Source organism: Stegostoma tigrinum, chromosome 17, assembly GCF_030684315.1.
Source record: "Stegostoma tigrinum isolate sSteTig4 chromosome 17, sSteTig4.hap1, whole genome shotgun sequence".
Classification (NCBI taxonomy): Eukaryota; Metazoa; Chordata; class Chondrichthyes; order Orectolobiformes; family Stegostomatidae; genus Stegostoma; species Stegostoma tigrinum.
This window is the reverse complement of record NC_081370.1, coordinates 32,371,019-32,386,815: the sequence shown is the minus strand read 5'-3', so window position 1 is coordinate 32,386,815 and position 15,797 is coordinate 32,371,019. Positions and strand designations below refer to the sequence as shown.

Sequence of the window (15,797 nt, the reverse complement as noted above, 5' to 3'; positions counted from 1 at the left end):
TTCTTTTGATGCCCCAATTAGGGCCATCATTCAGGACCTCACAAGATGCAGAATTGTAATCCAAACTGCACAAAGCAGTCCAGCTTGCTGGACCAGTGTCTGCTGCCATGCTGGCTACTGAATAAACTGTCGGACAAAGTGAATTACAATGCATAATGTTGCAGCATACGCCCTCATGCTGCTGAGTCACAACAAATAATGGATTCTATTGAAGAGCCACAGTGTACGTTGCACTACGGGGAAACGTTATGCAGCGGTCTGACCCAGATTGCAGGTCGACACTAGATACTGATCCATGATATAGAATACAGAACAAATCATGTAATAAACTGAAGAACAACTGATGTTCCAGTCTTACTTTGATGTTTTCACTTGACCTTTTAACTTTATTTTTCTACTTTTGTGCAAATAAGACTGTAGTACTGAACTTTTGAACATTTCTTTATTTTTCTACTTGTACCTAGGTACATTTGTACATAATATGGTGCTATGTAGGGTGACAAGTTTGCACTGTACTCTTCTATCCCATACTTTAATACACATGACAAGAAAACCTTAATCTAAATCTAAAACAATTTGAGATTGTTCATTATTGGCCTGGAATTTTGTTAGGACTCTCTGGCAGTTAATCACAGCCCCTCTGAAGGATTGCCATGAAGGACTGAAAATGGCCTTGATCTCTCTGCATTTCTAGCAATGTTACGGGCGCAGTTAGGTGACTCTGCTTTGGTAGCTAGGAGGCTAAGATGTGCACATCTTCTCTATTTGGGTGCTAGAAATTGTAATTTTCATATTTAGTGAACCAGTAAGAAAAATGTGTTCAAACATAATTTAGATTGCTCTAATATCAAAGCAAAGACAAAATTAATTGAGTAGTAAGTCCATGGTTTCCACATCTCCGCTTTATGCTACTTATATCAAGAGTCATTTCCCACATAATGATCTATAATTCTGTTGAAAGCAACTGAAAATATCTGTAAGGATTTTAAAAAGTTCTTGTTTTGAAATGGTTTGATCTGTATGAAAGCCAAGCATTCTCTTATTAGGTCCATGCAGGATATTTCCAGTTTAGTGCAATTATCATGGAAATAAATTTGGCTTTTATTGTTGCCTGGGTATATTACCTGGATGATACGCTTTTTGCCCATTTATCCCCACACAGGGAAACATGTTGGTCATCCCTATGTTTTCCTCTTGTACTCTACTACAATTATTGTGTAAATGTTGGTCCTGTAACATGCTGCCTATCACACAACATGCAGAAGATGATATCCAGAAGATGCCCAGGGGTACTGTTTGAACAAGCATTATCATTCTGTGGGTGGGTCACGCGGTTACAGCCTCTACCTATTATGGTTTTGATCTGCATAACACAATCCTACAAACACACGTCACCTGCCCATCTGATTTTAAGCTTTTCAACAGCAACCCCTTGGCAAAGAGTCTCTTACTATTTTCAAAAGGAGTTGATCATCCTGCCAGGGATGTTTCCTCATTAAAACAATGTCCTTCAGCATTGCAACAGTGCAGATGCTCCACTGGTTTAGACTATACCAAGTGCATACAACAGCTTCTGAAGGAGATCTTCTTTTCCCAACTTCATTGAGGCATCCAATTTCAAGCAGCACTGACAAAAAACATTTTAAAATCACACCAAAGGCTTTGTTGATAAAGGCATTTTATCCACATGACAGGCTCTTTAATAAGCTCAAAGCTGTGGTGATTCTTGATATCAAAGTGTGGAGCTGGATGAACACAGCAGGCCAAGCAGCATCTCAGGAGCATAAAAGCTGACGTTTCGGGCCTAGACCCTTCATGAGATGACGAAGGGTCCGATGAAGTGTCTAGGCCCAAAACGTCAGCTTTTGTGCACCTGAGATGCTGCTTGGCCTGCTGTGTTCATCCAGCTCCGCACTTTGTTATCTTGGATTCTCCAGCATCTGCAGTTCCCATTATCAGTGATTCTTGATATATTTTGGGAACAGCTAAGAAATGGACTGAAATGGAAAAGCAAGATGGGCATTAGTCAGTGGAAATATGGTGTCTATGTAGATGTTTCAGAAGGGAGGTGGGTTGGATTCAGACAGTCAACATAAATTAGTCATATTTACAGACGCTATCAAACTAGCAGTGTCAGTTGACTTTGGCATGTGGGAGAAACATGCCACAAACTTGCCATGTAGCAGCACCTCATCCAACAAGCTGTGACTAAGTTGCAAGCTGACTGCATAAACTCTGCTGTGGAGAATGGCGAAAGGAAGAAGGACAGAGATCACAGCTCTTGCTTGAGAATTCCTTTTCATCAGGGTAACTTCGATCCTCTCTGCCTAAAGACCTATGGTTCCAGGATTGGCCTGCTGAGTTACCTGAAGGGACAAAACTTATGAAGCCTGGCAAACATCAAACTCATTTCAAAGACCTGGAGGTCGATGATGATGATACTTTCCTTTGCCTCTTACAAGTTGGCATTATTCCATTCACCCTACATGGGGGGTTACTATATATGTTGTTGTGAAAATTGTTTGAAAAGCTTTATTTTAAACTGTTTTGTTGTTAGGCACCTTAGTATTGAAGACATCCGTCTTCCACTGCACATAGAAAACAGGAGTAATATAGCTTCAAAGGGATAGGTCAAGTTGAATGTCTTCAACCTGTTTGACAAAGCACCAATCCAAGTTAACTGAGGAAACCGCTACAATATTGTAACCCAACTTCAAAAAGGCATTTTATCCACATGACAGGCTCTTTAATAAGCCCAAAGCTGTGGTGATTCTTTATATGTTTTGGGAACAGCTAAGAAATGGACTAAGATGAAAAAGCAAGATGGGCATTAGTCAGTGGAAGTATGGTGTATATGTGGACGTTTCAGAATGGAGGTAGTTGGAATTAGACAGTCAACATAAATTAGTCATATTTACAGATGCTATCAAACCAGCAGTGTCAGTCAAATCAAAAGAAGCAGCTCAGAAGTGCTAGACAAATTAAGTTCAGTCCGTTCTGCCAAAACACGTATTCCACCAACACAAGTTGGCCATACCACGATTGATGAATAGAGGAATGTTATTTCTAAAACACAAACTTGTATTGGCTATAATGTGATTCCACCAGTGCGTGGAGGGGTATGCATCATCATCACATGATTGTTTCATGGGCTTTGCTGTGAATACGGACAATGTTAGCGCTGAAAGAGTCTCCGCACAGTATCATGTGATCATTTTGTGGACTTTGTCATGAAGTGCTTTCTGTATGAGGTACAGTACAACGGCCTCCCCCGTCAAGTCATCTTGACATTGTTTCAAGGTAAACTGTTGAATTTAATTTTATTTCATTATTAGATATGACTTGAACATTTATTCAAATTGTGATATCCTTTCAGTTAGGCTTTTGAGTGTTTTTTTTGTGTTCTGTCCTTAACACCACTTTTCACATCGACCCCATTATTTCTACAATGTGATTTTCAATAACGCAACGTTGTGCAGGAACTCAACTATCAGGTAACAGCAGAACTGACTGTAAATGAATGAAATAATCAGAATAGAGGAGTTGTTGGATGCAATCACCAGCAACTAAATGAGTTGGAGAGAGGAGACCAAGACCAAGACCTGAAAGAACAAGAAAGAATAGAGTATCTAGAAACAGTCAGCAGAGCCTAAAAGTGCGAGAGAGAGGCATAACCCTATGTTTTGGAAATAGCATGAGAGAATGGGAACAGCAAAATCATAAAGTGTGTAAGAGAGAATGGGAATGGCAAAATCATAAAGAGCATGAGAGAGGGAGACAAGTCAGCAGCTTCTCAAACAATGAATGAGAGAATGAGGCCAAGATCTTTACGAAGATTGTAGGGAGGAAAGCAGCAGATTAAGAAGAGAGCTCCTGCAATCTGTTTCTACCTGTCAGAGACAAAATGTGATATCATAGGAAAACACATAAGTGATTATGTCGTCCATGTCTCTTTTGATTAACCAAATGATTTAAATCAGAAAATGTTATTCGATCTGAAGAATACAGTTGTTAACTTTTAAACAAAATTGAACATGCAAATTAAGTCATTAAATACAATAGAGATGGCTGGGCATCTGATGTGTTGCAGCTTTAGTATGTGGGAGTCATTGAATGTTAGTAGAGTCTACAGTGAGCACATCTGCAGCAAGTGTTGGCTGCTTGAGGCTCAGAGTTGATGAACTGGAGTCTGATTTGCAGATATTGTAACATGTCAGGGAGGGGGAAGGAGGTATTTAATCAGCGTTGAAGAAGCATTCACATTTCTTAGATTAATTCTATCAAATTTGTCTCATTGTTGGGCCATGACTATATTACCTCATACCCTGTTTCTGACAAGGATCCATTCCACTCCTCCAGCTGCTCTCATTTTTTAAATTCATTTATGGGATGTGGGCATCACTAGCTAGCCAGCCCATCCCTAGTTACCCTTGAGAAGGTGGTGATGAAGTGCCTTGAACCATTGCTATCTACCTGATGTGGGTTGACCCACAATTACATTACAGAGAGAAATCCAAGATTTTGACGTGGTAACAGTGAAGAAGTAACGATGCATTTTCAAGTTAGGGTGATGAGTGGTTTGGAGGAGAATTTGCAGGTGGTGGTTGAATGTTGAACTATATAGCCAAAGCAATAGACTCAAAACAATTTACGATGAAATTGTACAATAAGCTGGTCAGACTAAACCTTCAGAAACAAAGAGACATGCTACGTGTTGATGATCATGCAGGAAGGAGTTGCAAGGTTGATTTTGACTGATATATGTCTGTCAAAGTCTGATTTATGACAAAAAGTTGTAAGAGCACAGGCTTTTCAACTTGGAAAAGAAACATCTCAAAGGTGATTCTACAGCAGTTTACCAGGGAAATAAGTCCACAATACTATTTTAGATTAATTTACAAGAGTTGTTCAAGAAGATGAATATTCAGCCCAGTAAAAGGTAAATTTAACATTCATTTCTGAAAGCTCTTCACGAAATGCGATCAAAAAGAATAAAGGGTTTGCACTTTTCATGACTTCAAGACATCCTAGAGCACTTTACAGTTGATGAAGTGATTCTTTGAAATGTAGTCTCTTAATAGCCAATTTGGACAAAGCAAGGTCCCTTAAATAATAATATAAAATGGCCAGATAATTATTTTTAGTGTTGTGCAATGTGGGCTGAATATTATCCAGGACACTTTTGCTCTTCTTTAGATTTATGGTGTAGAGTTATCTCCATCCACCTGATACAGAAGGAAGTTTAAAAAAATTGCCTTGTTCTCTACACTTCTCTTGTAGCTGATATATAGAGATCATACCCGTAATAGATTGTCTTGCATGGAAACTGCAAGGTATCCTAGGTACACTCAGATGGAGTCTTTTAAGTATGACCAGAATAATAGACTTTTCTGTGATGTGACGGTATGAGATGACCCTGTTGTTGTTGTTGCAGGCTCCTCCATGGCTATGGATTTTTTATAATGTGGTGAGTTTTGCATCTTCCCTCTGAGACAGAGCCTACTTTCCTGCAGAGGAGGAATAAGTTACAAGGGTATAATGAGCACATTCTGGTGAGACAAAATCACCAGTGCCCAGGCCTCTCAGTGGGAGACTTCCAATGTTTGTTATCACTCACCAAACAGGGGCAGCTGTCTTGTCTTGAACAAACCCACAGGATGGAAGATAGTTGCATATCCAAGGACTTTGTGCATACTGAGATAGCCAGGGTCAAGCAGTCATTAGGACAAGCAAAACTCTGCTTCAAGGATGCTTTAAAGCATGAAAGCCCAAAGCATCAATTATCAAACCTGGGTGTCATCAGCTCATAACAGAGGCAAAAGGAAACACCTTCTATGGGTTAGGGTGGACCATCACACAATGGCTACATTAGCTACAAAGTCGACACCCAAATCAATAAGCCAGGCTGAAACCTGGTAGCATAACTTGCAGCACTTGTGCCAGAATTTCTCTCTCAATGATTGGATTTTCAGCGATCACATAAAGACAGCCCATCTGAAATGGATTGTTTGCTACATGTCTATTATCTGTTGTAGAGAGAAAATTGCTGTTGCTCACTTGAAAGAGCAAATGGGGCCTCAGTTTAAGATCTTATCTGAAAGACAGGCCCTTTAAACTTCTCATTGCCCTGGAATATTATTCCAGATTTTTGTGCTCAAGTCTCTGGTATGGAATTTGATTCGATAATCTTCTCACTTGGAAGAGCAAGTGCAGTAATGAGCCATGAAAATGGATTACTTCACAGAATATTAGAGGGCAGAAGCCTAGAAGTCCTTGAAAAATATCGATACCCCGGAACATCGAGGGTTACTCTGGATGACTGAATGCAATGGTTTGAATATTTTTCCTTGGTTATAATGACAAGGAGATCCATTTTTTTAAATGTCTGATTCTGGAAATGTTGCATTCTTAGAGGTTGGAATTCAAACTTTTAGAAGACCCAAATAATCACAGTTAAGATGTGCTAGCTGTCCTTAGCTTATTCCAATTAAAGTTAACGTCAGAAATGAGATATTATTTTACTTGTGGGCGCCATCAAGAATTTTCTATGGTTTTAGTTAAACTGATATTTTTGTTTGATTCCAGATGCAAGCATTGCAATAAAGTACAGTCAGGCTAACAAAAGCCACACTGTTTCTTTACATCACGACGTATACTTATGGAATTGAAACATTTTTTGTTCCCAAAAGTATTCTCTGGCACTTTTTTATTTGAATATACCTTTCTTTAATGAAATACCTCATACAGAAACATGGAGCATAGAAGTGATGACCATGTTGTCATAGTCCATTTTCAAATAAAGTATCTTATCTTCTTAAAGGTCCCAATCAAAGCCAGGAGCAAAGAACGATATTGTCACATAAGGTAATAAAATACTTCATCACCAACTCCAGGTCAGTACCAAGGCACATGAACACAAACCCCTGCTGGGTTTGAACCCTCCATGATTAAATAACTCATGACAGGATGTCCCATTATATTTTTAAATGAATGATAATAGGGTTATTCAGATATAATGTGTAACCACATGCCTATCAATGATCAGAAACTTAGCAACTTGTGATAGTTCTAATAGTGGGTAAGTGGTAGTAAAAATGCCAGGACAGTTTTTTTTATTCTCTGCGTCTGTGCCTGCCTGCAAAGGAGATTACTGTATTTTTCTTTCATTTGAATTAATGGAAGGAAGATCGGGGGCAATTCTTTACAGGCGTGAGCTACAAACTGTCTGATTTTCTGATGTTCCTTTCTACGCAGGCACTCCAGAGTGCTGAATGCTTAAAAAAAAACACTCCCGTCATAGCTGGAGATTCTTGTTGCCATTGTAAAAGCTAACTCTCACCTCAGTTTTTTTCAGAACTTGCACATTATTTGGTCTTATACACACCCTTATATATCAGCAGCTTTGATACAAATCACAGCTGGATGATTCTGAAATTCTCATGTTTGAAGTAATATTGTGCAAGTTAATCTTGCTGCCTACAACAAAAGACAATAGTGACTGTGAAAGTCTGCAAATAATCAAGAACGTTACCACACCTGGGATTGCTTTGGCTAGAAGTAAATCAAACAGTGAAGTAATTGTGCTAAAGCTTCGACTTTATGGTAATTACTGCCATGAGCAATATCCTTCATCATATCCTGTTGTTTGGTTATTTTACAATAAATATGTTGAAGCTTAAACCATAGATCTAAGATAGCTATACTAAAATTTGAAAGAGGGAGCAGAGAAGTTAATTTTGCCTTACTGAAATGGTTCAGCATGACATTTTTGAGTTTCTGACTGTTGTGGAAGATGCCTTTGTTATATGCGTTCTTTGGATATTCATACAAATTTAGGTCAGCCTTCTGAGTTACTGTTAAACAATGTTTATTTACAGACTGTATGTGATGGTAAGGATACAGAACAGCATGCTCTGTGCTGTACATCTTGATCCTACAGCTGAGTACTAGCACATGACCTCTATGTGATCATAATTACACCATAGCTTAACTCAGAGGCACATCTATATTATAATCAACCCTTTCCTATATCACCCGCAATTATGTTCACTCTTTCCAACAGTAAAAACTGAAAGTGTTTCCTTAACATTATTGACTGAACAGTTAACTCTAAACTATTAGCCAGAAGTATTTCCAAATTTCAATGTCTCCCCCTAATGTCAGCTTAATTGCTGTGGTAGTCTCACGCTTTCTCCCTGATCTGCTCTGTTGAAATGGCATAGGAAGGTTTTGGTAATGACCTTTAGATTGATGTGGAAACACATAGACAACTGTTTAAATAAGAAAAACAAGATTATTATCATTATTCCAGACTTTGTGATCGTGAAAGAGCTGGTTGTGTTGGGCTGGTTGCGGTGGTATAAAGCCTGGTAGATGCTTATCAAGAGGAGACCACTTCTGCCTGATTGGGCATTGTTATGCTATTTCCATGTTCCTGATGTCTTCTTCACAGAAAATTGTTAGTTGGCACTGAAATACCATTGAACAGAGAATGGTTGCAGAATCAACTAAGGGCTCAAAAGTATCACAATTCTTTGGAAACAATGTAATTATAATTTCAACTTTCTGAGTTGTATGCTCCATTTCTGGATTAAGAGCTGAACAGGGAGACTGTACTGATGGCCGTTTTCAAAATATTTGGAGAAAGTCTGCAACTCATTGAGGAACTGCTTCAGAATTGGTGAAGCTGGGCTGGAAGACTTTCTGTTCGGATTGTAGGCGCCACTTCAAGAGCTGATACAAACTATTTCTAGATGATAAGATAATGCAGGATAAATATCATTAACACACTCTGTCAGTTCGGTCAGCATACTTAAAACTAAATAAGAACAAAGAATCTTCTGGACCTTCTTGCAAAAGCAGTACAGCATTCAGTGTAGATGGAAAACTCTGCTGAATATACATATCTTACTACTCCCAGATAGCATGCACACTCTGTAAAACTGCTTCATGCCCACGCTTTCATCCTTGTTGATAGATCTGTGCAACTACCATGTACAATTGAAGGGACTGATAGTTCTATCACACATTTTATTTAATCAGATGCAGTGATTCTACTAGAACAATATTTTGCCTAAGATGAGAAGAATAAGTGAAGAACTATGTTCACTTTTGAGGGGACAAAAATCAAGTAAATCCTAACATACTGTGTCAGGCACAGCTGCCAAAACACATTCTTCCTGATATGTCAAAACTGGATCTGTCAATGGCCTATGTCCTGATGTGTCCAGTGAATATAATGCCTTACTAGGTGATGTTGCAGAGATAGACTCATCCTCTTCAGACAACAATAGAAGAGGCAGAAGTCTGATTGGAGTTTTTGAAAAGCAGGAACAGTTCTTGACAGGAAGTAATTCAATTTTCTTGATCTGGAGTTTCAGAAACAGGAGGAGCTGTGGGGAATCTCCCCATCATGAGGAAAGGCTAAGGGACTTGAGGCTGTTTTTGTTAGAGACAAGAAGGTTAAGAGGTGACTTAATAGAGACATACAAGATGATCAGAGGATTAGATAGTATGGACAGTGAGAGCCTTTTCGCTGGGATGCTGATGGCTAGCACAAGGGGACATAGCTTTAAATTGAGGGGTGATAGATATAGGACAGATGTCAGAGGTAGGTCCTTTATTCAGAGAGGAGTAAGGGCGTGAAATGCCCTGTCTGCAACAGTCATATACTCGCCAACGTAAAGGGCATTTAAGTGGTCATTGGATAAACATATGGATAATAATGGAACAGTGTAGGTTAGATGGACTTCAGATTGGTTTCACAGGACGGCGCAACATCGAGAGCCGAAGGGCCTGTGCTGCGCTGTAACGTTCGATGTTCTGTGTTCCATAATTATTCAATCTTCTTTAGATAAAAGCTCATGTTTCTGGAAAAACCAAGGCAATTCCTCATAAAATGGAAGATAATTATCGTCACCTTGGACTGGTAAGTCCTTTAACTGGGCAACAATATTTGGTCACCACTGTAAAAGACTTGGTTGGATGCATGCTGGGCATCTAAACAAGGCTTTGTTTTGATTCTGTCAGAAATAAGTAGACTCTATCATGACCTTACCATCTTAGGTAAATGTTGCTCAAAAGATCAATGGCTGAAAGATGATGCATCCATGACATCTGATGGTCAAGGTTATCCGGTGTAAAGCTATTCTAAGGTATCAGGCAGGATAGATCAATTCCGAATCAAGAAAACAAAATCAGCATTTCCAAGCTTGAAGTTGGCTGACCAATAATCCTAGTCCAGATCATCAGCTGCTGTTACGTGACCAACTATCTCCACTTGGCCAGGAAAGTTTAGGACCATCTTGTTTCTCTTGTCTTTTTCTCATATTCAATTTGCTCTTTAGTTTGACTGTTTGTTGGGCTTTTAAGAGATGATATTGCATTACAAAACTGCTGAAGAGTGTTGGATCAGCCAAAGTAAAGGCACAGAATCTCCTCTAGATTAGATTCCCTACAGTGTGGAAACAGGCCCTTCGGCCCAACAAGTCCACACCACCCCTTGCAGCATCCCACCCAGGCCCATCCCCCTATAACCCACACACCCCTGAACACTACAGGCAATTTAGCATGGCCAAACCACCTAGCCTGCACATCTTTGGACTGTGGGAGGAAACCGGAGCACCCACAGGAAACCTGCGCAGGCACAGGGAGAATGCGCACAGACAGTTGCCCAAGGCTGGAATCGAACCCAGGTCCTTGGTGCTGTGAGGATACAGTGCAAACCACTGAGCCACCGTGCCACCCTCTGCTCAAAAATCTTGTCACGTTCCATGCTTCCTTACATGACGATGTTAACATGTCAGAATGACAGGTCCTGCCTTTTCCCATTTTCTCCATGTTAGGTGTGATATACACCTTTGGACCTAGTCCACGGATGGGCTTGGAATAAGTCTCAGCTTTGCACTGAATTGCTCCCTGTTGTCTTGCTTTCTAATGGACTAACTCACAAGCTCATTTGCCTGTTCAAAGGCTAGTCTTGCTCAGACAGCATGGTAATAAAAACGTCACATGATCTCATTCTTCATAACCGTATCTTCATGTGAATTGGCTATGCTACATAAATCTCAATGGAATTTACCAAGACTACTGGCTGCTTTGACTGAGCACGTTCAATAACAAGGTTAACAAGACTAATGTAAGCATCAAAGGCTGTTTGAACTGACAGAAAATCTGCTACGGATTCACCAACACATTTCCTGATAAGGATCTTCGCAGCAGAGGGCCACTGAGTATGAGAAAGCACTGTTTTGGATGTCTTGGAGTGTCAAATTGATACCTTGACGTTGTTCTGTGCCTCAGAAATTGCATCTTTCACAACTTCCATTTAAGTATCTGCATCCCTCCCTTGAAGGCACTGGAGGGCTGTGGAGCAGGTAGGAGCTGCTGTGCTGACAGAGATGTGCTGGCACTGTCGAATATGCCTCACATTATCTCACTTCAGCTATGCCCGGGGAAGCGATGACCCAGTGGTATTATCACTGGACTGTTAATCCAGAAATTCAGCTAAAGTTTTGGGGACCCGGGTTTGAATCCTGCCATGGCAGATGGTAGAATTTGAATTCAGTAAAACAAATATCTGAAATTAAGCATCCAATGATGATCATGCAAACCATTGCTGATTGTCAGGAAATCTGCCATGCTTTCCCATTCTGGCGGATATGTGAGTCCAGGCACACAGTAATATAGTTGACTCTCGGCTGCCCCATGGAATGACCTAGCAAGCCACTCAATTCAAAGGCAGCTATGTTTGGGCAATAAATGCTGGCCAGCCAGTAGTGCCCACATATGATGAATTAATTTTAAAAAAATTCAAGCCACTGCATTTGGCAAGTCTTCTGAGAATGTTCTTGCCTTGTAGTTCTCCTTGTTCCTTGGTTACTCAACCTTACCTCGTGGTTCTTCAGATTTGTCTGAAAAAAAGTAGACTGGTGTCTCCACTTCGGCCATCGTGTTGTAACATGGGTTCTTTGCATCTCCATCCAAGCTCTGGCCAGACTTTTGGGTTACTCCTAAACAACTTTGTTTTTTGGGTTTCTGATGACCGTCATGAAATATGTGCTGTCTACTTTCCTTTCTTGTGTGCAGCACATTAAACCTGCCTATTAGAAATTGCACCTGTCATTTCTCTGTCTACATGCAGAATTTGCCCAACTCATTCTGTCCTTTCTGAGTTGCCTCTCCTACATGTCAGATTGGGTCAAAGTTGGATTCAGATTCAATTGGTCCCACACAAGAAATGATCATTTTTCTATGCTGCAAGGAGGCTAGTAGCAACTATGGAGCCACACTCCAGAAAATCCCAGATTTGATCCCTAGCACCAAGAAGTACAGGGAAGGGAAGGAGAATCAGAAGATCATCAGAATGAAAAAAAATTAGGATAATAGATGGCTTGTCATTTTTCTGCTTACCCTCTATCTGCACAACATCTTGCAACCCTACACAGACTTAGTGGCGCCTTTGAACACCGGTGAAATTAGAGGAAACAACTCAGACATTACATAAACAAAATATGCAATTGACACAACAAGGGCAGATGCAATTTAATGTAAAGTAGCTTTATAGCTGTAAAGTACCGTACATAATAAGGAAGAACAGGCAATGTATGAAATGCATGAGTGGTATTGAAATAATAAAGTGAAGCTCTAAGAGACCTTAGATTCTTTGTAGACTTTACAGGTCCAACCAATGCAAACTGCAAACAACAAAGCCAATGGAATGCTGATCTATGTAAACAAAATATGAGATGAGGAAGTTATGAACATACTGTACGACTGTCTGCTCCAACTGCACCTTTATTACTGTGTCCATTTCTGATTGCTGAAGCATTTAAACACGAGCAGCAGTGCAACGAAGAGCCACAAAGTTAATCACAAGTGTGATTGTTGAAAATTATGAGGGAATACTGCAAGGGGGATGTCTGAAAAATGATCTGTTGCTGGTACATAAGGTAGTTTTAAGAGTGAAAAGGGCATATCAAGATAATAATTTAAAGTTCAGGAACAGATTAACTGCATATTAAAGTGTCACAACAATAAGATACTTACAATGTTATTTTAAAGCCATGAAAAATATAAAGCATATCTTTACAGGAGAGACATTTTTTAACAATTCCACCATCAGCTGCTTCATAGAAGAAACATAGTTCAAAAGTTGAAAGAGACAAGTTAAATGGTTCTGTCCTTCTGACAGTACCATTATTATTTTGCATGCATTTAATATTTAATGTATTCACAAAAATAAAACAAAATAAAGACTATAGTTGTGATTAAACATTAATCTTGCACATGATGTAAAGGAATTGGCAAAAAGCAAATACTTTTAAGTGATGCCATGAAGTGCCATGAGGAATAATTATAAAGGATGTAGTCACATTTTTAACTGTTTGGGGGTACACTAAATTCCGGACCAACCACTTACAAACCAAATATCCAGCTTAAATACCACTTTAATGGTATGCCTAATCTTTTAAAAGAATTGTTCGATTGGGAACCATACAAGATAAAACAAAAAGGGAAATTGTAAAACCATTTACGTGCTTTAAAGTTTTGCATAAAGTTTTACAGTAGCCAAACTGAGTGTCAAACTTTGCAACATCTTTTGCTATACACAGCCGAAACATTAATAAAATGTATATACTTACTGCAGGGTAAGTTTGACAGTACGCTATATTCATCCAATAAAAATGTTTGAGATATCTGATAGTCTAAGTACCCATTTAGTCCTGTCATTATTAATGGTTTGGCATGCATGCATCCAAACTGCAAGTGAATTATCAATTCCTCCCTTAAGTGTGGTAAGTATAGTGAGTTTATTTTTATAAAAGAAATAAAGTGATCCAATGGAGAAATTTCCATGCTTCTCCATGATCATTCTATTGTCACGTGCATGTGGATTTCATTATGAACTAGCCCCAGGCGCCTTCAGTCTTGTACCTAAGCCAACAGTAATTCGGTTTATAGAGATCATATGGCAATGAAACAGAGCTTGAAAGACAGAACTCCAAGAACCATATTTGATGAATTTCCTATGATTTGAGTCTGGGTTTATTCTTTCCTGTTGTGGAACAGACACCCTACAGCACACGCGCCGAACTTGGATGAGCGACAGTAAAAGCCAATTAAACTACAATATACGCACTGTTTTCGCACATCTCATATTGCATTTCCTATCAGGAAAAAGACCCTGTAATTGATCCAAATGTGGGCAGGAAACCACACAGAGTGAAGGTTGCCTTTGTCATTAACAATTAATGTAACCACCAAAGCTGGAAAGGACTACTGAAACAATACTGTGCGTTGAGTGGTTAAGTTAGAAGAGGATGAGTTATGAGCAGGACAAAACATGAAGTGCATTGAAAAAATAAATTAAATGGGCTAATTCACTTGATAACATATTGTTGCATTTTTTAATCAAAGCATTGAAATATTCAAATCACATTTCATAATTTACAAATGCACTCCGAGAAAGTAGGTCGAAGACAAGGACACTCAATGTATTTCAATCTTCTGATTGATTTGTCCTAATCGGTATAAATGCCAGTTTTCATTAACGTGACCAAAATGTCATCAAGTAGTTTAAAGTGCTTTAATGCTGTTTTATCGTTTACATTTTTGGAACAGGGTGGAAATGAATCCCATCTGTGGGTTACAAAACATTAAAGAAAACATGACAGACTATTTAGACGTGCTGCTTCCAATTGCATTAGTGTTCACATTGTCAGCAACAATGAGCCAGACACAGGCTAGATTTTGTTTTCTTTCACTTTGTCTAAAAACGCAGGGCACTTACCTCAGGAAATCAAAGTCAATGGTGGAATATCTGGCCTGGAGGACTGCCCAGAGGCCCCAGGAAAAGTGTGAAGCCTAAACAGAGAGAAAAATAATTGAGACCAAAAGAAAAAGCAAAAGTAGTGACCAATATTACGCTCCACGTTTATTTAAGAAATGGCATGGATTTAATTCAAAAGCTACATCAGCAAGATATCGCTCTTTAGTTAATATGTATTTTATGCAGTTACTGAGAAATGTAAGTGTGAAATGAAAGAATTTTACACTATGTTCGAAAAAAAACAATTAAACTCTTGAGTTGGCAAAATGTTTACTGCCTCTTCACTGTACACGCAGATGTCATTACAACATGGGCGATAGTAGGAACTGTCGATGCTGGAGTGTGAGATAACACAGTGTGGAGCTGGATGAACACAGCAGGCCAGGCAGCATCAGAGGAGGAGGAAAGCTGACGTTTCAGGTCTCGGCCTTTCTTCAGAAAATCTGTTGTGTTCATCCAGCTATGATAACCTTGTTATCATTACAGCATGACATTTTCTTTTATTATCCACTCCTCAGACTTACTTCCTACTTAAAAAAGGGAAACAACTTAGGTTACTGGAAAGAATATTTGATGCAGAGGCCAAACAAATTAAATGGGAATAACTTGGGTACTTACCCGCTAAGACTTGGAGACAATTTCTTAATAGGTAGACTGTAAGTTTTTTGTGTATTATTTGTGTATCTAGACACTTTACGAAATACAAGCAGCCATCTTAAACTGACAGAATTTATAATGAGTTGCTCAGTCTAACCATACATTTAAGCAAAAAATGAAAGACAAGGTATGATATGTTAATGCTTGTGTTACTGTATTAATGATCTGAAAACCTGCATCTGGATATGAATGTTTTACTTTAAAGGTGACCCTGACATTGTTGGATTGTCATAATTGCCCAAATGATTAATTTAGAGATGTATGTTTGGGTGCAGAAAGCTTCCATAATCTGCAATGTTACAAGGAGCAG

At 39.1% G+C, this 15,797-nt stretch overlaps 1 protein-coding gene across 2 annotated transcripts in view; it reads right to left on the bottom strand.

Moving 5' to 3' along the window:
- LOC125459325 (ethanolamine kinase 1-like) overlaps nucleotides 1-15,797 on the bottom strand; it is a 416,823-nt gene that overhangs the window by 44,346 nt on the left and 356,680 nt on the right. For both annotated transcript variants that reach the window (XM_048545648.2, XM_048545649.2), the window contains exon 7: nucleotides 14,792-14,865. In XM_048545648.2, the coding sequence (XP_048401605.1) occupies nucleotides 14,792-14,865 (74 nt within the window). The remainder of the gene's footprint in view (nucleotides 1-14,791; nucleotides 14,866-15,797) is intronic.